General features: G+C 38.2%; 1 protein-coding gene across 4 annotated transcripts in view; it reads right to left on the bottom strand.

Annotated features, from left to right (window-relative positions):
- The window catches only part of NAALADL2 (N-acetylated alpha-linked acidic dipeptidase like 2), a 416,888-nt gene that overhangs the window by 55,906 nt on the left and 334,343 nt on the right, over positions 1-26,639 (bottom strand). For all 4 annotated transcript variants that reach the window (XM_069864505.1, XM_069864506.1, XM_069864504.1 and 1 more), the window contains exons 10-11: positions 22,637-22,783; positions 2,599-2,694 (exon numbers count right to left, since the gene is read on the bottom strand). In XM_069864505.1, the coding sequence (XP_069720606.1) occupies positions 2,599-2,694; positions 22,637-22,783 (243 nt within the window). The remainder of the gene's footprint in view (positions 1-2,598; positions 2,695-22,636; positions 22,784-26,639) is intronic.

Here is a 26,639-nt window from a genome sequence, read left to right on the forward strand (position 1 = left end):
AGGATTTGAATATTTTATATTTAGATAAATAGTAGTAAAATAACCAGACATTTACCTGAATAAAGCAGGCATGATTATGGCATTTTCATAACGTAAAAAAATTTAAGAGTAACAACATTAAGTTTGGTCTCAAATAATAAAATTAGTTCCAAACATTTTTAAAAAACACTTTTGAGAAAAATGTCAATAAAATTATTAAATGTTGAATTTATTATTATTGAATATTTATATTTCTCTTAGCATAAATCCCAGTTTTGTGTGAAAAGTCTTTTGAAACTGAAAGTTAAAATTTCTGAAGCAGTTATCGTACCTGCTGTACTACATTGCAACTGCAAAGAAGCATACACAGTTGGCATGTACCTGTTGGGTGGCACTAACTTCCAACTGAGGAGCATACATTCTAACTACAAACTAGCTTCTCATTATGGATTTTTTTTTTGCAAATATGATTAATTTAATGTAAAGCTAGAGATGTCTAATCTTTTGAAGATATAAGCCATTTGTTCAGAGCACAATGAGAATAAGAAGATTTCAGGTTAAGGAATAATATTAAGAGTGGTTAGTTAATTGAATAAATTGTAGCATTTCCTTTAAATCCCATATACAAATAATAATTTTACTTTAAAGACTTCAGTAGTCAGCTAGGACTCGATCACTCAATCTGTAAAGTTGCCAATGTTCAGAGAATTTGCAGCAGAATTTTTGTAGTCTCATGATACAATTTGCTTTTGCAGCTTAGAAGTCCAAGTGTTTTTCCTTTTAGCTTGCTTACAAAAGCCAACAAAACTTTTTTTTTAAAGATACAAGATAAAATGATATTTGAGGATATATATTTCTGTATTTTTATTCACTTCTCTCACTTAAATAAAAACATCTTATTTATTTTTAAGTACACTACCTCAAAGACAAACAGCAGATATATACAGCAACAGATAAATGCAAAAATATTCCAATAATTCACTTTTTACTAGAACCAAAACAATGCAAAGCACCAAGCATCACGTATCACTTATGTGCACATTATAATATACAGAATTCTTCTAGCAATCATCCCTTGAACATGGATAAATGAAGAGTAAAAAATAGAAGAAGTTTTATAAATTTTTGCTGTTTCAGCTATTCAGGAACTACTTAAAGATCAATTATGCTAAGCTAAAGATGGCAAAATCACCAGCTGAGGGGCTCAGTCGACTGCTGCATGTTTTCCATCTTTATAAAAGCATCCTGGACTACAGTGTGGAAAGCAAAATGGAAGTCTATTCATATCCTTCCGCAAGCTTCATCAAGTTTTATCAAATAAAATGGTAATGCTTAATGAAGCTACTTAAGATAATCTATAATGATTTAAAATGTATCAAAATGTTTCAAGTCAACTATCTAATAAATATTTTTCTGAGTTAGTCAACTTTATATAGCAAATTCTAAAATTGCTAAAATACAGATTATTCAGATTACACATGGCTCATCACGCACTAATTAGTGAATATAAAATGAATTATGCAGCAAATAGCCACACATCTACTACCTGTAATTTTGGAAAGAAATTTGGTGAATCTTTTCAACCATTTCGGCATCCAAAATGGCTTTAAACCCATTAATTGTATTAAAAGGGCTTCAGAGAAGACTCTTGTGTTTGTTTCTTAAATGTCAGAGTATGCCAAATTTCAAAATCATATCTAAGAATATACGCTTCTTTGAAAAAAAATATAAAAATCCAAGCAAACAACTCCCCACCTCCAACATTCCCAAGATCGCTGTCTATTTTGCCAAAGACGCTGATCTGCCTGCATGCTAAATCTGCACATTGCTGATCTTTGTGAATTTATTTTTGTTGTTGCCAAAAGAAATGTTGCAACAGCAGCTGCCTTTCCTAAAGAAGTACCTCTGAATAAACAAAGAAATCTGTTCATGAGGTTTACACAGCTCTGGCTTATAAGAAATCTATTATAATTATAAAAAATGTATGAATCGATTAAGTTGGACTAATTTGTAATTATCTCTCTTTGTAGAAATAGGGCTTGCTGAGTGGACAGTGTGGAGAAAAAGCACTTTAGAGCAAGGAGTGACTTTATTAATAAATAACATGGGGGGAGTATTACACAAGATCAACAAGAGGGGAGTCAGAACACATTAACCATGAGAGTGTCCCACTCTCAAGAACCATGGGATGGCCAACCCTTCCTCCCATGTAAGCACAGTGTGACAGCTCATAAAACCGAGCATCTGTGTATGTGAATGTGCCCTCACAGAGCCCTCTTCACTGACAAAATGGATAGCAATGAACTCACTACTTCCTGCCACCTAGTAAGGCTCAATGTCCTGCACGCATGCCAATAAATTTAAAGTGAACCATGAAAAACACAGATGAACCACATAAAATGAAGCATTTGCACATAAAAGCATTCTGATCGCATAAGTTAACCAATGTAACAGTAAAGAATATTTCAAAGGTAAATTTCAGTAAAAAAAAATCCACATCATCTAACCACATTCAAAGTATTCACAGAAAAAAATAGATCATCTGTTGAAATTATTACCAAATTTAAATCTGGCCATGTGAAAAATATAATGGATAAACAAGATCTCCATTTCTGTTACCTTTGCAATGGTCTCGTGCAGGCTGAAGGAGGGATCCAGCTCTTCAGTTTTTCTTGTATGTACAGAAAAAAGAGCTTCGGAGAGAAAGTTCGAATTCTGTGAGAAAGAAATAAGAAGTCTTTTAGGATTCCACATTGATTTCCTCCTTCAAACACTTAGTGGATTTTTTCAGAGATTGAAAAACACTTCAAATAGTTCTTAAGTTTTGACAATTACTAAACTTACTCCACTGATCTAATTAACTGATTCCAAGTCCCTGAAAAAGGCAAGAGCCCCTAAGTTTTCTGACTTTATTTCTGGAATGGCAGCTGTCTTTGTAATTATGCTTCCCAAAGCAGCTAAAAATTTTGCCTTGAGGGAAAAAAAAGTATCCACACAGATTTCATTCTGAGCTATGCAGCAATCACTCATAAATACATTATGATTTAGTCTTCAGAAGAAATGTGAACACAATAATCAAAGGATATACTTTTATCTTAAGCAGTCATCCTAATTCTGTATACAGTTATATCATCTACGTAATATGGGGTTTTGGTCAACTCCTTAGAATTATATCTTATAGGTTGACCACTCTTTTTAACACCAGATAGTCTTAATATGTTATTTTTACAAGATTTTTGCCTCTTTTTGTACTGTAGGAAAGAAAGAAGTTAGGTTGCATATTTGCTGTCCCAAAGAAGCAACAAACCAATACTCAGGTGTGGACTGAAAAAAACCAAAAAAGCATATCTACTAGTCTAGTCCTTCTTGAATTTCCACCTCTTGATATATACCGATCTTCAATAGCTTTTCTCCTTGTACTCCAAAACCTGATACTCTGTACTCACAAGAAGTAACGCCCCTTTTTAGGGGCATTAAACCTTGTAATGTTTCCCAACACGTTATTCAATAGTCACGAAGTTATCTGCATTTAGAGACTGCATGCTGAACAGTGGTCAAATAAAGCTTTGGTTAAAAAATACGAAAACTGATCTGAGTTTTAAGAGGATTGATTTGTAAGCTTGGCACTCCAGTACTTTTTCACTTGCTAAAACCCTTCTGTAGAGTTTATTGTTTTAAACACCAGGAAGTGAGCAAATGAGAGAGACAAACAATTTAGAAGCTTTTAGAAACACAGAAAAAACCATCCCCTCTTCCTCGAAACAAACAATATAAAGTAACTTACTGATGGACCCCAGGGGATAAACTGGTGGTATCTGATATATGCCTGCTGAATCAGAAAGATATTTGTACCAGAAAATGCAGTACATTACACAGATCCAAGAGCTATTTCTTAATTGGGCACAGCACTGTTAGCTCTCTTCCTAAACAAGCGAGGGACACAATTGCATTATAATCTTATTGGTGTGGTTCCTACAGATGCTCAATCCACCTCCTGGCTACTGCATTCACAGCTCATGTTTCACAGACATCTTCAAGAAAACTCAGTGAAAAGAATGTCTCAAAAAGGTAAGTTATATTGCCATTAGGTTTGCTTGTTAATTTTTGCTACAAATTAATGCCTTCATGATCAATGGTCTATCGGTATTTCCACCCATTTCTAGTAGAACATTTCTGGTAGTAAGCTCCCACCACTGTCTTAAAAGAAGGAAAAAAATAGCACTGGCTGATATAATTTTTTTGTGTTCAGTGATGCATTTGTGTGTTGCATAATTTGTCTCAGAAGTATCATAATAATAAATGAAGTCATTTTTCCCTTCAGAAATCTATTTTTTAATCTCTGGGAGAAGATGTGCAAAGTCATTTATTATAAAGATAAAATACATACTTCAAGGTTAATTCATAACACCTATACATCTTTGTTCTAAGTTTGCACACTAATTTACAGAGTCATGTCATTTGACTGAGGGGAGGTTGATGAACATGGTCATTCTGCTGTGGTGCTGCTAATGCTGTTCATCATCATTCACATAATTGCAATCAATAACTTAAAAAGAATTACTTATATTCATTCTTGAGTACCTTACTGAGAGTCAGTGAAGAGAATGATTACTGAATTAGATTGGCCACATAAGATCAGATCATTGCTCCATCTAGACAAATATTCTCCTTCTGGAATTTAAAACTTGATGTATCAGATGCCTGAAAACATGGAAACACTGCTTTACTGGCTTTTATCTCACCCTCCTCTAGACACACATCAGCAGAACAAAGGTTAGGACTCTAGTCATCCTACATTCACATTCAGTGGTGAGAGATACAAATACTGGAAGTATCTATTGATACCCATTCTTTTAATTAAGATGCCTTCATGGAGCAGAAGACCTTGCTCCTCTTACACAGCCTAAATGGAAAGAAATACTAGATCATAAGAATAATACGAGTGGTGTGATGGAACCTCAAGTCAGCTAGAACTGTGATGTGGATCTGTCCTGGTACCTTCCTGAAGGCAAACACCTGAAAAGAAAAACTTTATTTTTCTTTAAACCTCAGTTTTATGAGAACTGAATTCAGGACAACAGCCTTTATTAATGAACAAAAGTACAACAAAAACAAACAAACAAAAAAACCCCAAACACTTGGTAAATAACATTTTGCCTAGTGGTTCTTTGCACACGGAGTAAGGTGTTTTTAGGTTTTTCCTCAGCTCAGCAACCCTTCAGTCACTTTCTGGTTTAAAACAAACTCAGCACAATCCCTGCTAGGATCCCAGAAGGTTTATTTTCTACTAGTCTTGTGTCCAGACTACAAATGTGCTCCCTGATCTTCTCAACAGTCTCTTCTGTATTAAAGGTTTGAAAGTCTTTTTTTTTCATTTTTATTCCCGTCTTACCGTCATGCTAGCCCAGTTGCTCTCTATTTTGCTTGACACACCTGTGCTCTAGCAAACTTTACCAGATTACTATGATCCTTCTCTGAAAGCTGCTGAGAAATCAACTCTCCTTCCAAAGGCTTCCAACCTAGTCAAGACTACAGCAGCTTGGCAACATAAGTAGGTAGCCTTTGTTACTGCCTCAATTGCTGCCTTTTAAAGGAACACATCAGTAAGCAGCAATCAGCAAACAAATCAAAACACATTTTGTCTTCAAGTGGCACATGCTTATGATAGAATCAAAAGCCTGTTCCCTGAGATCTTAAAAAGGAATCATTCAGAATCAAGCAGGGTAGAGTATTTTTGCATGATTAAGCTTTCTGCTTGGAAAACAAACTCCTTCCTATGGAGTATACGTGAAATAAATAAAAAAAAATACTAAAATGTCATACATTTGTATATATTTACAGACTACAGATTTATTATTCTCTGTGTATGCATGGACAGATGACACTTGCAAACAGGTAATCCAAGATCACCATGTGCAATAAGTTGCTGACATCTGAAATCTACTGCTCTGCACTTATAAAGAAAAATTTTTAAAACAGCTGTTCCTTCTTTTTTACTTTTTTTTTTAAAAAAAAAGACAATGCCACAAAGAACTACTAGAAAGGTAAATGTGTTTTGTTTCTCTTGCCTTTTTCTGTCTTTCAAGCACTACAATCATTAGAGAAAGCTGCACGAACTTTCCAAGAAACAGAAGCCTACTCTATCCCAGGGAGCACATGACAGAGGTATGACGCTAGATGATGGTTAGAGAGCATGGGTCAGCATTTAACAGCAAAAGCAACACTTACAACAGTGAGAAACTGAATCAGGCTCATCATTTATTCAAAAAGCCAGGCTAATTCAAAGAGCCCTAAACCCAACTACATTACCTCTTTTATGTTTTTCACTTACAGTAGGAGTTACAGCTACAGTTGCTGCCTTCATACGCTCCCATGTTCACTTCCTAACCAAAATTTACCTGCCTTTGCTTCTAATCAGGGACTAGTATAACCCTCACTTTGTACAATGTGCTGCTGAGTGCTCTCAAGGTGATATCAATTTATGGAGTAACCTCTTTAACATCAGACAACTGGGAGACAACTGAAAGTTCACGAGGCCCAACTTGCAGTCATGTCTTTCAACATTTTCTCCTTGCTGTTTACTGTCTTTTGTAAATTGTTCTTTAGATACACAGCTGTCCAAATGGATCAAGAACATTTGCTTTTCTGATATGAAGCTATGCTTTTATCATACAATCTGTACAATCTAGGACCACATCAATAACGCTTGAATTCCCAGTGTAATGATTTGGTTTGTCTATGAGCTCTTCAGAAGAGAAACGAACAAGAAAAACATCTATTTGGAAGTGGCTTTCAAAACCCCACTTTGCCTCATCTTCCTTTTGAAATGATCAGTTAACCTGAGTTTTCGGTACTCATTTAATGAACCATTCTGTGAAATTAGAAAGACATTGATGTTCCACTTTTCAAATAATGGGTCATTTCTGATTAAACTTTGATTGAACATTCAACTTTCAATCTTAAAACAAATTGCTTCCTTTTCTTTTTAATTTGAACCCAATTTCCTGCTGCCCTTAGGTCTCAAGGCGGTAATTAATTGATTTATGAATTGATTAAATGGTGATCAAAAATGCAGGAAGAAAACTCCTTAAAACCCCAAACCTGTCTTACTCTTGCTTATTTATGATGGATACCCGCAGTAAAATTCTCTTCTGATTTACTGGACTGATTTTTTTAACTTAATCTTATCCTTCCTCAACTAATTAAGTGAACAGAATGCTTCACCTTCCAAGAGTACTAAATTTACCATCCCTTGTGTACCATCTTACGGCATACCTTCAATTTAGATGCCAACTTCCAACCAATTCATTTTAAATCATGAATAAAATCCCACAGCACTTCTGATGATTTAATGTAAAACAGAATAAATATCAAGACATACTTTAGAGATCTATTTTGCTGTCATTAAAAGAAAAAAAAAATAAATTTTTACCACACGCTGTGTTAGAACTGGAAATAGTTCTTTGGCACATTCAACAAACAATTTTCTTTACTAGGTCAGCACAACGCTGCATCCACAAGAGTCCTGTTTTCTTGAGTATTACTTTAGAAACGGTTCAATTAGCAGTTAGAAAACTCAGACTATGTAACTAATATGGAATGAAAGCATGTCAAGGAATTATCTGAATAGAATTTTTTTTCCCTGCTGAATATTCCCCAGCACTTATAAGAAAACACCTTTCTGTCCTTAACCTGGTGAATAATATACAAATCACTCCAGAATGGTCTGGTTTGTTTGTTTTTATGAAAGTAACATGCACTAGAGGTTTCTCCACTCAGCAATAATGCTCAGTCCAGAAAAACAGTCTTTAGACTTAAGTTCTTTAATCAGTTTGACTTTATCCTTGTTAATACTCGTCTGCATTGTCCGTGTTTGCACCAGCTTTGCCCTCCAGCACTTCACAGTATTTCTGCCACTAATTTTGTACTGCATGGAAGTAAAAGACTCCTAGGAAGGTACAGCAGAGAAGAGGCAGCAAGAGTAAAAATCGTTCTGAAATATGTACGAGTAGGCTGAACAGTATAAACATGTTAATCTAACACTGCTAAAGTCTGCAAAGCAAATACACAAAAGAATGAAAGCTAAAAGAAAGCTGTTTGTTTTCTTCACATTGACCAAAGAATAATGCTAGCAGAGAATAATTTAGGGGCATAAAGCTTCTGTTGCATCAGAATATAATGTTACCTGTCTATGAGCTATTAACGCTTCACTCTTTCTGCCTTTTTGTAATACAACAGCATGAACAGTAGAATTGCAGTAACAGAAAAATGCAGTGTCTGGTCAGTAAAACACAAAGCAAGATGTCAGTGCTTACCTTCAGAATGAACCTGGGAAACAATTTTATCTGGGAGGTTGAATTCACCTGCAGATATACACTATAAAGTTATGCTAGCACCCAAAACTATTACCTAGAAATCCAGAGGCTTACAATTGCATGAGGACCTGTCTGCTTCTGCATTTAAAACCATTGCCAAAAATTGAAGGATAAAGCCCCATCAGAAGAAAAGATAAAGAGAGATTAGTGAGCAGAACAAACATATCTCTGAAATCTGCATTGTAGACTCTCACTAATTTCTTCTTCCATGTTACCCTAAGTCAAATAATTGGCATATTGTATCTTAGCAGGGAATATACAATCATATACCTTTGCAAAATAAGTGGTTCACCTAAGCCAGGCTAAAAGACCATCTCTTCTCCACTTTTCCATTTTTTTTCCTGGCAGCGTGTAAAAGATTAAACCAGAAGTTTGAGTTGAAGAACAATCAAAATTAGAGAAAGGGAAAAGGATGTCTTGTAGACTAAAATATGGTTTATCATCACCTACTTGGAATACTTTTAGTTTGTGAGGGTGCTACAGACTGAGGCAGATTTTTAAACAGATTTACTGAAAAAGTGGATTACGTAGCAAAACCATAGTAGAGTGAAGGTGCAGTTCTCTAATGTGTGAGTTAAATGGAATCAGTGGAATAACAGCAGGCATTCATGTATGGCATATAGGATTTCTTACTAATAAAGGCCCATAAAAATGCAAGTAATACTCCTGCAAAGGGGAGTGCATACCTCTCCATCTCACTAGTAGGCTGAGTTTTCTCTTTCTAGGAAATCACAGAATCATAGAACAGTTTGGGTTGGAAGGGGCATTTAAAGGTCCTTTTGAATTGTCACCTTCCCTGGAGGGGTTTAAGGCACGGGTGGACGAGGTGCTGAGGGACATTGTTTAGTATTTGTTGTAGGGGACTCCCTCCTAAAAGGAACGGAGGGACCCATCTGCAGACCGGACCCGCTCCACAGAGAGGTCTGCTGCTTGCCAGGTGCATCAGGGAAGGAGGTAGCTAGAAAACTTCCTTCCCTGGTTCACGAGACGGACTACTATCCTTTGATAGTAGTCCAAACTGGTAATGATGACCTAACAAACAAAAAGGCCAAAGCCATCAAGAATGGCTTCAGGGCAATTGGGAAAGTGATGGAGGGCTCTGGGGCACAAGTAGTATTCTGCTCCATCCCAATGCTAAATAGAGAGGAGGGGGAAGCCAGGAGGAAGAATTCGATTAATACCTGGCTCCGAGCCTGGTGCGAGGAGAGGGGCTTTGGTTTTTTTGATCATGGGGGAGCTCATGCACCCCCAGGCTTTCTCGCTAAGGGCGGGACACATGGGTCTCCTAGGGGGGCTAAAGCCCTTGCCAGAAACCTAGCCAAGCTCATAAATCGAGCTTTAAACTAGATGTGAAGGGGGAGGGGGTTGAGCCCAGGCTAGACAGGAATGAGCCTGGATGTGGGGAATTGGTGATTGGGAGAGGGTGCGCGGGCGAGGACCACCAGTACCTCACCGCACAAAAAGTGGGGGAGAACACACCTCGGGGTGTTAAGGGAGATGCAGGCACTCTGGTGTCAACTGATCCAGTTACCAGGCAGTTGGGAACGAACCCTGTTCCCTCTAGGAGGGCTGAAGGCTCGGCAGCTCAGCTGAAGTGCATTTACACCAATGCACGCAGCATGGGAAATAAGAAGGAAGAGCTGGAAGCTGTCATAGGGCAAGGGGCCTATGATGTTGTTGCCATCACGGAAACGTGGTGGGACGACTCATATAACTGGAGTACGACTATGGTGGGGTATAAGCTTTTCAGGCGGGACAGGAAGGGTAGGAGAGGAGGTGGGGTAGCCCTCTTTGTAAGGGAGGACTTGGACATCACTGAGATGGATTGTGGAGATGAGGAGGTTGAGTGCCTGTGGGTCAAAATCAGAGGAGCCCACCAGAAGGTAGATTTTGTGATGGGAGTCTGTTACAGACCACCCAACCAAGGAGAAGCAGCTGATGAGCTCTTCTATAAACAGCTGGGGTTAATCTCTAGATCGATGCCTCTCGTTCTGGTGGGAGACTTCAATCTGCCTGATATCTGCTGGGTGTACAACACAGCAGAAAGGAAGCAGTCTAGGAGGTTCCTGGAGTGCGTGGGAGATAACTTCCTTGCACAGTTGGTGAATGAACCAACCAGGGAAGGTGCCCTCCTGGACCTCCTGTTGGTGAACAGAGAAGGCCTTGTAGGGGATGTGGCGGTAGGTGGACGCCTAGGACTAAGCGACCATGAGATTATAAAATTTTCTGTTCTAGGTGAAGTGAAGAGAGTGGTTAGCAAGACGGTAACATTAAATTTCCAGAGGGCAGACTTTGATCTCTTCAGCAGGCTGGTTGGTGAAGTCTCATGGGAGACAGTACTCAAGGGCAAGGGAGCCCAGGAGGGCTGGGAGCTCTTCAAAGGGGTGGTCCTAGCAGCTCAGGAGAAAGCCATCCCCGTGGTCCGGAAAAAAAGCCGGCAGGGGAGAAAGCCAGCTTGGTTGAATAGAGAGATCTTGAGGGATATCAAGAAGAAAAGAAATGTTTATGGCCTCTGGAAGAAGGGACAGGCCTCTTGGGTGGACTACAGGAGGGAAGTGAGATTGTGTAGGGAAAAAATCAGAAGGGCTAAGGCTCAGCTAGAAATTGGATTGGCCAAGTCAGTGAAAGATAACAAAAAATCTTTCTACAAATATATAAATAATAAAAGGCGGACTAGGGAGACCATACAGTCCCTATTGGACACAGAAGGGACAACAGTAACAGGGGATGAGGAAAAGGCTGAGGTACTTAATGCCTTCTTTGCCTCAGTCTTTAGTCGTAAGGAGGGTCGTTCCGCCTGTGTACAAACCCAGGAGCTAGAGGAGCAAAATGAGGCTCCCATGATCCAAGAGGAGGTGGTCAGAGCCTTGCTAGCCCGACTGGACAGTCACAAGTCTATGGGGCTGGACGGGATTCACCCTAGGGTACTGAAGGAGCTGGCGGATGTGCTGGCCAAACCCCTTTCCATCATCTTCCAACAGTCCTGGAAGACTGGGGAAGTCCCACTGGACTGGAGGCTGGCTGATGTTGTGCCCATCTACAAAAAGGGCCGCAGGGAGGACCCAGGAAACTACAGGCCTGTCAGTCTGACCTCAGTGCCAGGGAAAGTCATGGAACAGGTGATCTTGAGTGCTATCATGAAGCACATGCAAGAGAACCGGGTGATCAGGCCCAGTCAACATGGGTTCACAAAAGGCAGGTCTTGCCAGACTAACCTGATCGCCTTCTATGACAAAGTGACCCGGCTACTGGATGAGGGAAAGGCTGTGGATGTGGTCTTCCTGGACTTCAGCAAAGCCTTTGACACAGTTTCTCACAGCGTTCTGCTTGAGAAACTGTCAGCCTCTGGGCTGGACAGGCGCACACTCTCCTGGGTGGAAAACTGGTTGGATGGCCGGGCCCAGAGAGTGGTGGTAAATGGTGTGAAATCCAGCTGGAGGCCAGTGACAAGTGGGGTTCCCCAGGGCTCAGTGCTGGGTCCAGCCCTGTTCAATGTCTTCATCAATGACCTGGATGAAGGCATCGAATGCACCCTTAGCAAGTTTGCGGATGACACTAAGCTGGGTGGAAGTGTCGATCTGCTGGAGGGTCGGGAGGCTCTGCAAAGGGATCTGAACAGGCTGGACCGCTGGGCTGACTCCAATGGCATGAGGTTTAACAAGGCCAAATGCCGGGTCCTGCACTTGGGGCACAACAACCCCATGCAGTGCTACAGACTAGGAGAAGTCTGTCTAGAAAGCTGCCTGGAGGAGAGGGACCTGGGGGTGTTGGTTGACAGCCGACTGAATATGAGCCAGCAGTGTGCCCAGGTGGCCAAGAAGGCCAATGGCATCTTGGCTTGTATCAGAAACGGCGTGACCAGCAGGTCCAGGGAGGTTATCCTCCCTCTGTACTCGGCACTGGTGAGACCGCTCCTCGAATACTGTGTTCAGTTCTGGGCCCCTCACCACAAGAAGGATGTTGAGGCTCTGGAGAGAGTACAGAGAAGAGCAACAAAGCTGGTGAAAGGGCTGGAGAACAGGCCTTATGAGGAGCGGCTGAGAGAGCTGGGGGTGTTTAGCCTGGAGAAGAGGAGGCTGAGGGGTGACCTCATTGCTCTCTACAACTACCTGAAAGGACGTTGTAGAGAGGAGGGTGCTGGCCTCTTCTCCCAAGTGACAGGGGACAGGACAAGAGGGAATGGCCTCAAGCTCCGACAGGGGAGGTTTAGGCTAGACGTTAGGAAAAAATTCTTTACAGAAAGGGTCATTGGGCACTGGAACAGGCTGCCCAGGGAGGTGGTTGAGTCACCTTCCCTGGAGGTGTTTAAGGCACGGGTGGACGAGGTGCTGAGGGATATGGTTTAGTGTTTGGTAGGAACGGTTGGACTCGGTGATCCGGTGGGTCTTTTCCAACCTGGTTATTCTGTGATTCTGTGATAGGAATGGTTGGACTCGATGATCCGGTGGGTCTCTTCCAACCTGGTGATTCTATGATTCTATGAATTTAGCCTATCAGAATAACAGTGATAAAATGTTATCCTGAACGCAATATGCCATTTGCTTCTGCAGGGAGGACAGGTAATTCAATACCTTCTATCCTTAGGCAATACATGTTTTCAGAAACTAGATGCTTCAGTAGGCTATCAAACAGAAGCAATATCAAAGCAAATTTCTTACATGTTTTCCCATATCCCATTGACCCTGTGGAATGTTTGGGACATCAAAACACTAGGATTTGTGAGACTGAACAGCTTTTTTTGGACAAAAGTAATACACCCAACTGATGAGCTTGTCATCAGTTTCACTAACATTAGTGGAATAACAAAGAAGCTTTTCCATGCAATTAAGTAGTTAAATATTCATATTATTCAATAAAATAACTCAAGCAATCAATTGAACATCAAATGTATTCTGTCTCGTAAAACACTGAGTCATTAACCTCAACAGTTTCAGCATGCTCCCACTACCAAATTCAACTAATTTAGCATCCAAGTGAACAGATGGACTAATGCATTAATGTATTACTGGCGACATTACATTAAGTAACCCTGAATGTACTGAGAAATTAAAAAGCACTAATTTATGCTGAGGACGGACAGAAAAAACATGTTGGTGACAAGAAGTATAGTACAAATAAATAAAAGTATAACTATTACAAAGACAATATAGCCCATAAGTGAAAAAGGTAAGATGCACAAGCAGCTGTGGTTTGGATCTACCTTCACAAGTAGGCTGGCAGTTCATCACTTGTCCATGAATGAAAATTAAACCTCTTTCTTCACCTTGAAACATCCAAATCCCTTTGCTATACCTTGTTGACCATGAAGTCTCGCTAAAATCTACCAGTAGCAAATGCAACAGCACTAAACTTTACAGAGAAAGTTTAGAAAAAAGAAATCCTACGTTCCCAAGCAACCTGCCATTCTGAGGCTGACACACATTTGCTCCCCTGTGAAGAATTTTTGGTATTCTCTGGTATTCTAAGCACACTAGTACTTTGAATCTTCCACACATGCTCCCATGGGCAGCTCCCCATGGGCAGCTATCAGATCTGTATTTCCTTAAAAAATTTAAGATATGCCAGGGAGAAACAGGAAAAGGAGTAAAGCAGTGAAAGAGGGGAGCAATACAGACCATATTTTTAGATGGAAAAGCTACCTTCTTTTCTAAGGATATTTACATATATGAGCAGCTAGGGCTGCAGTAAACACCACATCTTTGTGTATGGTCTACTCCAATCTTTCAAGGAAAATGGCTTCTAATTGATGTTCTTGATAAAAAAAATTATTCCTGGAGGACATAAAAAAAATAACAGAAGAAAAACAGCATACAATTTACCATAGTAGCATGATCAATCATAGGTCATCCACGTAGTTCGTCAAAAATCTCAAAATAGAAACTAATTCCTTTCTGCCTGGAAAGGGACTGGAAGACATACTGGAAGTAAAGGAAAAAATGATCTGGATATGAAATAACAGTGACATTAATTATGTGATGCAAAATGTTGAGAAAACTGCATTAGGAATATAGAGACCTGACACTTCAGAACACAAAAATTCATTTATTTTAAGCACTATAACTACTTGATGAGTGAACTACATTAGTGATACAAAAATGGTTCTCAATAAAAGATATGTATTAGACAACTTGTGTTTGTCCTAGGTATACACATAGGTACAAGGTCATGTTCGTGGAGTTAAATTTCTCACTTTACTCAGAATTTGGTGACAAAATTACCACAGACTTTGCTGCCTTCCACAATACCACTTTGAGAGTATGTATATAAACATATAAGTATAAAGTGCGTGTGTGTTTGTGTGTTATCTATATAAATATTGCTTGAAGAGAACTTTGCTAAGAGAGAAGGTACATTGGTGCGACAGTTATCAAAGTTTGTTCACAATACGTCCATCCAGCCACTTCACATTACAATACATGTTACTTAGGAATGTTATACCCCTAGATAAGTTGCAGCTCAGACATTGTAGTTAGAAGACTGAGGTTGTGTCTGTCACTGGGGATTATCTGTCCTTCTGGAGTCTGCAAATTGTTTACTGGTTTAAGCTTTGATGACATACACAGTCCATTCTGTAGCAGAGACACAGATAGCTGTTCTTTAAAAAAACCAATAGCTTTAGCAAATTCTGGCAGTTTGAGAAATGGTAATAGCTCACTGGTAGGCAGAAATTAACTTTATTTTCATTGCATGTTTTGCGAAATCTAAGAAACTGTGTGCTGGGGTTTATAATAGTAATCAATGTAGCTACTCATGCCAGTGGCCATCAACTATGCTAGTGAATTACGGATGATACAATAATTGATAAAGTACCTGCAAATTTGAAAATAAAAAATCCCTCCAAACGCTTTCTATAAATTCCACTTACATTAAATTAAACTCCTCACAGAGGTTAATTATTTAGACACTGACACTGAAATAAAATTAAAAAACATAAACATTATGCCAAGGTCATAACTGGAACCAACTCAGTACATCAGTGAATCAATAATGATAGGGAACAGAATCTCCCAGTCATGTGTGGGACATAGACATCTGTGGCAAAGTCCCAGCATGGCCAGTCTGGCTGACTGGATAGATTCCTGACCATTTACACACAGCCAGCACCCAAAACTTCCCCCCATACCACACTGATTTTATGAATTTTTATGTTCAATTCAAAAGCTTACCCTCCCCCCCCAAGAAATTAAACAGTACCTGAAGGTCCCAATAACACTGGATTAAAATGGTGCTCATCATTGACAAGAGAAACCCACAGCTTACCTTCAGCACCGTTCCCACCCAGAAAAAAAAATGGTATAAACACCAATTCCACAATTACTTTTAAAAAGCCACAAGCCAGTTACACTGAAGAGCACTCTGTACTGCCTAAGCCCTCTCTCTACACTAGTACAAGCACATAAAAGAGATAAAAATATTTTGCAACGTGGGAATTATTTTTCAGTAAACTAGACCCTAAGTTCTTTCCATCAAGGACAACTGCTCTATTTCCTTCTCACGACAAAGAAAACTTGGAAAGCTTTTGATTTCTTTTGAAAGAAGCACATGATATGTCAGCCTAAGCATGTAAATAGTGAAATCAAGAAACTGCAGTTTCCCCAAAGAGTGATAATAAAGGAATAAATGAGGGCAGGACAGAGGGGAAGAGAGGGAGCAGAGGCAGATAGTAAAAACGACTGAGAAGCCTCATTCATTGAGGAGATAAGATTTAGTTGCGCCTGTTTTACACCAGTGTAGGTGAAAATCACTTTTAAGGGCCCTAATGAAACTTGAAAGTTACCTTCAAAAAGTTATGCATATTTCAACAGAAATAAAAATCATTATGCATTCTGTCTAAAGAGGATACAATCTCAAACTGTCAAAATTCTAAACTCTTCTACATATATTACATACAAATGCCTTCTATAAAGAAACTGCTTTTCACTTTTCTTCTAAATTAGCTTAGCGGTCCATGGTATTACACTGTCTTGGTCTAGCCTGTGAGTAATGTGATAGGTAATTTTTATACTTCTTGCCTGTACTTAAGTTGAATGAAGATAGGGAAAACAACTTTTATTGTCTAGGTGTAAAAGTCAATGTTCTGTAAGCCCTGCATAACCAAACTTGGACAGTTACCATAAAATAGTTCATGCTAAATAAGTGTCCATCAAAAAATAACAAAAAAAAAGAGAGTGGTTGTTTTTTTTTTTAAATAATGAGCAGGAACTTGTTTTTTCTCAAAACAAAATTATAATACTATCATTGATGTAACCTACCACATTATCACAGAAGGGATTTAAGATTCTGTGTTATCAGATAATCATAGAATCATAGAATAACTAGGTTGGAAGAGACCCACCGATCATCGAGTCCAACCATTCCTATCAAACACTAAACCATGCCCCTTAGCACCTCATCCACCCGTGTCTTAAACACCTCCAGGGAAGGTGACTCAACCACCTCCCTGGGCAGCCTCTGCCAGTGCCCAACGACCCTTTCTGTGAAGAATTTTTTCCTAATGTTCAGCCTAAATCTCCCCTGGTGGAGCTTGAGGCCATTCCCTCTTGTCTGTACCCCGTCACTTGGGAGAAGAGGCCAGCACCCTCCTCTCTACAACCTCCTTTCAGGTAGTTGTAGAGAGCAACTCTACAGCCTCCTCTTCTCCAGACTAAACAACTCCAGCTCTCTCAGCCATTCCTCATAAGACCTGTTCTCCAGCCCCCTCACCAGCTTTGTTGCTCTTCTCTGGACTCGCTCCAGAGCCTCAACATCCTTCTTGTGGTGAGGGGCCCAGAACTGAACACAGGATTCAAGGAGCGGTCTCACCAGTGCCGAGTACAGAGGGAGAATAACCTCCCTGGACCTGCTGGTCACGCCGTTTCTGATACAAGCCAAGATGCCAAGATAAGAATCATTATGTCATAGGATGCATTGAGAAGGATAAGTAATATGCAGATAATATAGGAAATCATATAGCTATAGTATAAAGAATTGGATTCCTCATGAATTTGTTGAGTGCAGTGACACAGAAATGCATAGCAACAGTTATTTCCATCTTGAAAAAAAGCTCAAAATACTCCTATACCAGCTTAAGTTTGCAGGACAGCTTCAAAATGGTAAGAACTTTAATGTAGTTTGATTTACAGTACTCAGGAAACAATCAAATCTCTAACTGAAACCATGGCAAACCGAGATTATATTTTCTCTTTTACCCAAACATCAGGCAGCCGCAGCAAAGCTATTTGTCTCAGTCTCTGTGATTTACTTACATTCCAGTACTTCAGCAACTGTGCTTTAAACTGTGCTAAGAAAGACATAATCAAAATGAATTAACTTGCAACTACAGGGGTGGTTATTTTCTCTTTAGTGAAGAAGTCCATTACTACAAGTCTTTTAATAACTACTTTCCACTGTGCCCTAGTGAAGTGTACGGCCTTTAAATTAAAATATTGAATCCAGTAGAGGAAACTACAGTTCCTCATAAAGTGCTCCACCAAGCAGAGGGAAAATTATATGGGATAATGCTTATATAAAAATGAGTAAAGCTTAAAGAAAGACAGAAGAAAAATAAGAATGTTAAAAGAGGAGATATAGATAAACATCTGAAATTCCAAGTAAAACTATCGCTAGGGACAGGAAACAGCACAATATTTTCCAAACTATGCTGTTAGTCCCACTGGATATTTTATGTTATGTAGTGTAAAAATGAAAGGTAGGATTTATGCCAAACAACTTTCTGGAGAAGACTGGAGACACCCTTGACACTCTACTGCAAAAACTGTGTTATATTTTAACATATACATGTTGTACGCCTTAAGACATATAACTGTCATTAATCTATTTTAAGTAAATCAGCAAAAACTTATTTGAGAGTGAGCCCACTCAGCAGCTACAACACTATGGAAGACTCATGTGTCCCCTTTCATATACCCCCAGTACTGATACACACATTCCTGGCATAGCAGAATCTGTGTTCTCCTTTCCATGTCTCATGAGGCCACTAAAGAAGTAGGATCAGAAAATAGCCCTTAAGCCTGCCTCAGAGTTTCAGTGATCCTGTCATACCTGCCTCTCCTTCTCCACAAATAATACCCTAATTGAGCACACCAGCCTTGAACAACTGGTACCAGAAACATGCAGAAGCAGCTCTTATCAAAATATATCCTGGCACATTTAGCTCTTCTCAGTAATCTCTGCCTCTATAACCAACAGCTGTGTAAACAGCTTACATTTTAAATTACATCTTTTCCATAACAGGTGATGCTTCTACTGCAGCTAAAACGTTATGGGCAAAACTGCCCTGAGATCCCCCAGGAGACTTATTTTGGTCTGCCTCTGTAGCAGAGGTAATCTATACAGCTGAATAAAGCTACAAACTCCAGCATTAGCTCACAGCGATTATTTCTTTTTCCCAAAGAACTTTTCAAAAAGTTCATAAAATCCCAAAATTGTACTAGAAGTTGAAACATGCACACATTTAAATAAAATAATTACCAGTTGACAAGTAAGCATTCACTGTGACTTAAACTGCTTTCTGTTAACGTGGTCACAGATTAGAATAGTGAGTCTTTCATGGTTGTAAAGGTTAAGTTTCAATAACTTTTAACACTTCTGTATTTTGTAGAGACCATTCAAAAGAGCAGAGCAGAGCCTATGGTGAATGTTACTTCATATAGAAGAACATATATGTCAGTCATGCAACTGAATGCCAACTGAATGAACTATTAAGTTATAGAGCTGTATGTTCTATTCCACAGGCACACAATCAATGTATATTCATTCAGAAAGAAGAACTATGAAGAATCAAAATAGAAACAGAATTCATGCACCACCATATCCAGTGTTCTCAAAGATATTCGTAATTTACAATCAGGTATCCAAGACCTGAGCTACAGTCATGTTATTTACAAAATAAAAACACCACAGGTGAAGAATTTACACCAAAAAGACTAATAAGAAACATGATGCACACTAACATATCCAAATGATATTTTTGTCTATTAGATGCATATATTTTCTACCATTATGGAGGATATTTATGTAACTGTTATAACATTAATTGGTTTTGAAAACAGATGGTCATACAAACATGACTAATATTTTCAAGGGCACAGAAATTGTCCATACATGAAAAAAACCAAGAATTTACTCACTTGCTCCAATTTTTGATGTACCAATGATCATATGATCACGTAATTCTGCTGATATCTAGCTGTTTTTGCAGTACAGATCAACAGAGACAAGTCTGTGATTTAAGTTCTCTTTTACTTTTTGCTGCTCTTTCCTGTTGATGTGAAGCTACGTGAAGAGGTTTGTAATACTATTTGCCGTTCAGGTGAGGACTAATAGACTTGCAATCATGGGTTTTCAGTAGCAGAGAAACTGAGATTCAAAATCAACATTACTTCTCTCTCTCTCTGGAGTCTCTGCATGGTCACTTGGATGTAAATTAATCTTTAGCTTGAATATCATGACTCCTCAAAATAAGAGAATCTGTAACAATTAGGAAAAGCTGATCAGCTGGTCTCCAAATATATTACAAATCCTAATGCGACCCTCATGTGGAAGTAAAGCCAGTGTACCAGAGGCTGGGAAGAAAGGAAGGCTTTCTTCAGCAAGTGCAAGAGAATCTTTGGAAATTGGATTAATAATGTAGGGGTTTTCCACTTGAAAAATTCTTCCAAATTTAATTCTTACTGGCAGACTAAAATGCTGCATACTTTCTACTAGTAAATAAATGAACTGCATTTCATTCAGTGTGTTTTTTTCTACTGGTGGCTGAACACACAGAATGCACTTTGGTAGCTCAGATCTGACCATAGGCACTTGCCACGCAGATTAACCTCCCTGAGGCTGCGACTCACTGTTGTAGGTAATTTTTAAACAAGATAGTTTTATTTACTCTTCTGGTCTGAATGTTTCCTCTTACATCTTTTATTTCCTCTTATTTCCTCTTCAGGTTTCTGCCAATGAAAAGCTTTTACAACCTGCTCTTTGAGGACTGATGTTACACTTACTGTGTAAGAAACACATTTCTAAAGCTGACCTATATAACCATTGCTCTGTGGGCAGACTACAAGGAACAGATCTTGGGCTTTCTTACTGTGAAACCATTTTTTTTTGACTGTGCAATAGCATCAGTTTTATGTGACTACGCATGCTGTCTGAAGGATGGATTAAATAAACAATTAATGTATATTCCCAAAGAAAAGTATTTCCTGAGTAGGTCATAGCAGTGAAAGAGACAGCAGAGGAAACCAACCTGGAAAAAATGAAATCTGTTTTCCAAAATCCAAATCTTGTTTTGCAATGAAGCTGACAAAGCTAAGGCATAGTTCAAAAAGCTGAACAGCTTGGAAACAAACAAAACTCCTTCCCTGCAACTCAACAGGTTATTTTCAGTAATTAACCAGCACAAGAGAAATTCCTACAGTGTTTATTAATACAGTTCTAAACCCAGAATAATTTCTGTCTGCCCTATAATAGTACCACCCCTGTTTGGTACAATAAACAGAATTCCCAAATAACAATTGCAATAAACAGTAAACAAAACCCAGATTGCTTGTCTAGTAGAATATAGCAAGCTAGGAGAGACAATAAGCATATGTTTCGAAGGACTGTTAATAGTCACTACAATAGATAACAAAACCATAACAAAGAAGGCAAATTTAATTATTCTGTGTAACTTCACTTTTAGGGAAAAAAATGCATCCTCTTGCCAACAGAAATTTACACAGTTTGCTAAGCAGCTTTATTTCTCACACAAAATAGATCTCATGGAGTCAAGATCTCTTACAGTCTGAGAGGTGTAGTACATCAACTTCAGGACTGCAGATTACAGTTATCACAAGTTTAAATCTATGAAGTGATTCTGCAAGAAGGAAAAAAGCTGAGTTTTCAACAAAAAAAATCAGTTTTTCTGTGTTATATCTAAACAAATAGGAAAATACTTTCTTTTATGATTCTAATTACATTGCTGAGTCATTTTGAGAGACAAAAGTGCACATTTGCAAAGTTAACTGAACACAAAGAATAACTTTGGTAGGATTGAAACAGACAATAGCCAGGGGAACCTTCAGTGTTCATATTGTAAATGTTGCTGGGAAATACTTATTATTTTGATATACCGAAGTTTGCAGATTCTTTCTCATGCTCTACAGATTCTGTATACACCGATCAAGAATGAAAACTATGTGGAATAGCTTCTAAGTGACAACAGAAATTTACACTGGATCACAAGCTTGTCACAAACATTGCACTCTTAGGTCTTCTGCCTTCACATTTTCCTTACAGCTTTTGCCTTGTGCTTAATCTGAAATAGAATACTTTGCCAAATAGGTACAGTGATTTTTAGAAACAGAAGTCTCCTTATTTATATAAGTTCTTGACTTAATCTATTTTACTTGAAAGAACAACATCACAAAAATGCTCCAGTATTTGGCATATTTCTGTTTTGCTTTGCATGTGTTAAATAGAATTGTATTAGCATGCAGTGCCACAAAACATTGCGGTTCAGCTCATCTTTAGCTTTGTTCTTGCACTCAGTAAGATGTGAGCATATGTAAACAAGTGCAGTGTAAGAACAGAAATCAGTAGAATACGAAGTCAATACACTGTCACGATTACAAGCAAACACACACCTTTTCTCATGACCACTGTATCTTGAAAAAACTAACGCCAGGCTTCCTGATCCTCAGCTGACCAACTGAGGGCAAGTTTGAGCTGTCCAGGTGCAATTACAACCTGCAGTACTGCAGGCTGAGGAAGGACAGTTCCTGTAACAGTTTATCTGTGTCCAACTCCAATGTGGTCTCTAAACAGCATAACATGCCTCTTCCATCTACTTACCTTGCAGGGGACAAAAGACTGAAAAAGAACATGAGCAATCTGAAGACTTCAATCAAGCATACAGATCTTTACAACCAACATATACACTAGAGAGCCATGTTTTGACCATAGTATGAAAATGGATATAATATTCATTTTGAAGGCCATCTCATTCTGCTTGACAGGAAGAAAATACACATCTTGTTTCCTCTGTGTTGAAAGCAGTGTGAAAAGTTGGGTTAGATAGTTTGTAAACTATAATACTGTTGGAAATAAAAATATTTTGAAAAGCATGTTCTCCATCTTTTCAATTTGCTCTAAAAATTTATCTGTTTGTTTGAATGCCACGCCCCTATAAAATCAGTCACTTTAAAGCTTTGCTGTAATCCTCTTAAGATCTAAAAAAACCGCACTTACAGGAGATAACTTCCCACTACGACATAATTGTCATGTAAGGATATAAACAGAGAAAAATCTACCTTTGATGTTCTGATGTCCTCATAAGAAAACTGCGTGGCAGGTACTCCAAGATGGTTGATGAAATAATCTGAATCTCCCTGTATCTGCACAGAACTCACGTTATATCTTAGACATTCAGTCTTTTCAATGCAGTTTATACTCTGGCTCTGAAAAACAAACACAAATCAAAACTGTACTTACTTATTTGCAATCAGACTTTTAACAACTCATATCAGTATCTCACACAGCATTATTTGGGTTGAAGCATTTTAAAAACAGGCTGGAACTTACACTGGTGCAAACAGGTATTAACTGATTCATACTTAGTAGTGAGTGATTCTACCTTTCACCTTTTATTGATATACACTGCAGTCTTAGGGATCAGAAATAGCAGAGAATTAAAAGCATGCTGCAATGGTTCAGTCTTTTAAGGACAATGATATTCATACCTAATTGAAATGGTAGGAGGGGCAAGAGAAAAAGTCTTTGAAGGCATATGAAACATCCCATACTGGGCAGAAGATTAGAGGTCATCATGGTGCCTTTTGGTAAACATGTTCCAAGACCTTTAATGGCTGCTACAGAATCAATTCTTTATTTAGTCAATGGCATGTTCTCTAGTAGCAAAAAGCTGAATCAGATAATTGTATTCAAGATATCTATAGAGTATGAAATCCTGCCAATGTAAGAGTTTGGTGCAATTGCAAAGTAGGGGTTAGGAGAAAAATAGAATTAAACGGCTAAATTATAGGCTAAATACACATTTTCTAGGCAAATTGCTTATAACAGTTCTAGTCAAGACATGTTTGTATTTCTTTCACATAAGTATTTAATGGTGAAAAATTAGCAACATAACTGTAATAAACAGGAGATGAAAACTGGAAAACAAGCCCAAGACTGAGTGCCTTATATTAGTGTAGCTTTCAAATACATCAGGTAATTAAACACTTAATAAACAGTAGGCACAAACGCTTTCAACATCTATCATAGAAAATAAGCTGCTTAGGTTTCTTTCTAAGAACATTAAGAAGTTGAAGCACTAGCTATTTTTTAACTTCAGCTAACAGTTTATACAGTATAATGTAACTTCCTCAGGCCCACCTACTAAATTACGAACTTGCTACAAGAATACTGTAAGATTAGTTCTCCTTTAATACAAACATATACCAGATTCTATATATTAAAGTTCCTGGGGTTAGTAGGATTATTTTTTTAAGAGTTAGAAAGAGACAAATATTTGTATTTTTTTATACTTAAATTAGCATAATCACTGCTTCACAATTTCACTTCAGTGTCATGAAGAATGCAATTGCACATTATCAGTATAAATAAGGGCTACAGATTCACAGAAAACTATTCTAAAATAAGACCATCCAGAAATAGATTCTGTTTCATACGTGTTTTTGAAAGGTGGCTACATCCCACTCCTTTTTTGTTAAATGTTTCAGCTGCCACTATTCTTACATACATTCACAGCTGTGCATGGTTCGTCAAAAAAGACTGTTATGGTAAAATATAACCAAACGATTCCTTCTGTATGTGCAGTCCAGATACACTATTCCCTTTAAAGATTTCCCTGGAACAACATGATATACACCAGCCAAAATCTTGGCTCTTTGTGGCATGGTAAGAAAAACGAATAATTAAAATTAAACATGAATGTAGCACTAATCTTAGGCATCACTTGTAAGTAACAGTTGTTGAAGTATTTCAGACAAAAGGGATTATTTAGATTTAAAGATCTGAAACAGGTTTTTAAACTTTAAGGCATCCTTTTAATGACAACTCTTGTCCCTGTGTCTTAGTTTGCCTTTACACTATTCTTGAGAAGGCTTCAATTACATTGAGACAACATATAACATCACAGCATGGCAGTTCAATGACATAAAAATTTGTTTTTATTGTTACGCAGACTCTATATCATCAACCATTCTTCAAGTCCTTGGTAATGACTGTAAAGTTCATGTAGTTTGTTTTGCGTTCATTAATGGACTTTAAGATAAATAATAAAAATGTCTTACAATTATAAAGCTTTCCCATCAATGAGTCTTGTTAAACTAAGAGGCAAGGTATCAACTTAATCAATGCAACAACAGCAGCCCACCATACAGCATGCCACATATTTTACATAGAATAACAAATCAAAGAAAATAAGAAAGAATCAGCAAAACAAATCTCTTCCTCCATCCCTGTCTTACAGTTACAAGAAAAGAAAGTAAGGAACAATTTCCTGCAGTAAGATGTAAAAATGAGATACACTTAGCATGTATAAGAATCATGGCAGGCATGGGAATGATGGGAGATGGGATGGCAGTAATTAATTGGTATGACATTTTAGGCTGCCTACTTGCCTAAATACAGGTGTCTAATGCCATCTGAGATGTTGTGAGGCATTCAAAGACATAGGGCAAAGTTGTATCCTTACTGGATCAGAATCTGTATGAACAAAGTGTAACAAACTTCAAATGGGATTATACTTTTTTTTGTTTATATGACTGAATGGAGTTCCTTTATTTATAGAGATTTGCTTGTCAATGTCCAGGCAGCTCAGGCTTATATTTATTACTATTGTTTTGCAGGTAAAAGTAACATCAATTAAGTCTAATACCAACTGCATGTACAGCATTAAAGTGAGGAGTTAGGCACAGAACTAAAGCCATATCTACAAATACCTGCTTATAAAACTAATACCCACACACTAGCTTTGTTAGTAGCAGCAGCTTGCATCTCCTTCCCTCCTCTTCCTCACCCAGAACCATCCTAAATCTCTGTTTAATCTTTCTGCACTGAAGACACTCCCGTTTCCTGCAGGGAAATTAAGTTCAAAGTCCATGATCACCACATAATTAATCAACTGGAAATATAGTTCTTGAATCATGTAAAACACTCTCCTAGAAAATGTTAAAGCCCTGTCTCAAGTTTCTTTCAAAATGCATCAGTCAGGGAAAACTAGGAAAAGATCGTCTCCCAAAATTGTAACTGTAAATTATGGCAAAAAGGACAGCTTCCATGCTTGGCTGCAGAATGCCTGATCCTTACTGCAAGCCAAGTAGACGTCACTGCAGAACAGAAATGAAAGATTAATGGTGAAAAACAAAATCCTGCTGCTAGGAAATAAAGGTCACTCCTAAGAAAAATACTACTAAGGGATGTGGGCCACAGAATTGACTGGGGTGGGGTGAAGATTACACCAATGCCAATGTCCAGGTACACAGGATTTAAAAGTATTTTAAAGTTCTTCAATGCCAAATAATTCGTAAATCATCATGTTGTAGCAACTGTGTGTCACCTTGGTGTTCTGCTTTCCCTTGAAATATTTTTACCTACCCATGTTGCATTCTCGTATATTTAAATCTAAAGTGGTGTCATTTACAAAAATCCCCTCTTTCTAATATGACAAGGTTGATCACTTTTAATTCTGATAATCCACAGAATCTTTTCTTTCATATATGCAAAACCAATTTCTGAGTTCCCAGATTGGAAAAAACGTTTAAATGCTATGCATTTCTTCAGCAGTTGCACTTAGGTCCTAGTTAACAATCTGTCAACCATTAGCTTATGTAGAAAAAAAAAATCTTTAAAAATGCATCCAGAATAAATTATCAGTAACATACTCTATAAGAATTTACTCCCTATTGTACAGCAGGCAAAATATATTTCTTCAGCCAGTTAGCCTTACAGTAAAACATATACAAAAGCACTATCTAGACCACTCAGATGCTCAGGCTGGTCTCCACTGCCTCAATCAAATCCTCCCTTTAGACTGGAAGGAAAGCAAGCCATGTGGTTAGACAGCAATCAAGGAATGGTTCATGTCAGTGCAAGGACACCCATGCAATTCGTAATTGAATAATTTTATTTCTCTGGAGTTCATTTCGGTTTTCAGCATCACATTACAGGTTTATACTACAAATCTGAGAAAATGAAAAGTACCATATGGCCCATGAAATACATTTAATTTGGATTAATGTTATAAAATAGACCTGACACATCTAAAGTATAATCAAGTGGTACTTCACTGCA

This window comes from Phaenicophaeus curvirostris, chromosome 10, assembly GCF_032191515.1.
Source record: "Phaenicophaeus curvirostris isolate KB17595 chromosome 10, BPBGC_Pcur_1.0, whole genome shotgun sequence".
NCBI classification, from domain to species: Eukaryota; Metazoa; Chordata; class Aves; order Cuculiformes; family Cuculidae; genus Phaenicophaeus; species Phaenicophaeus curvirostris.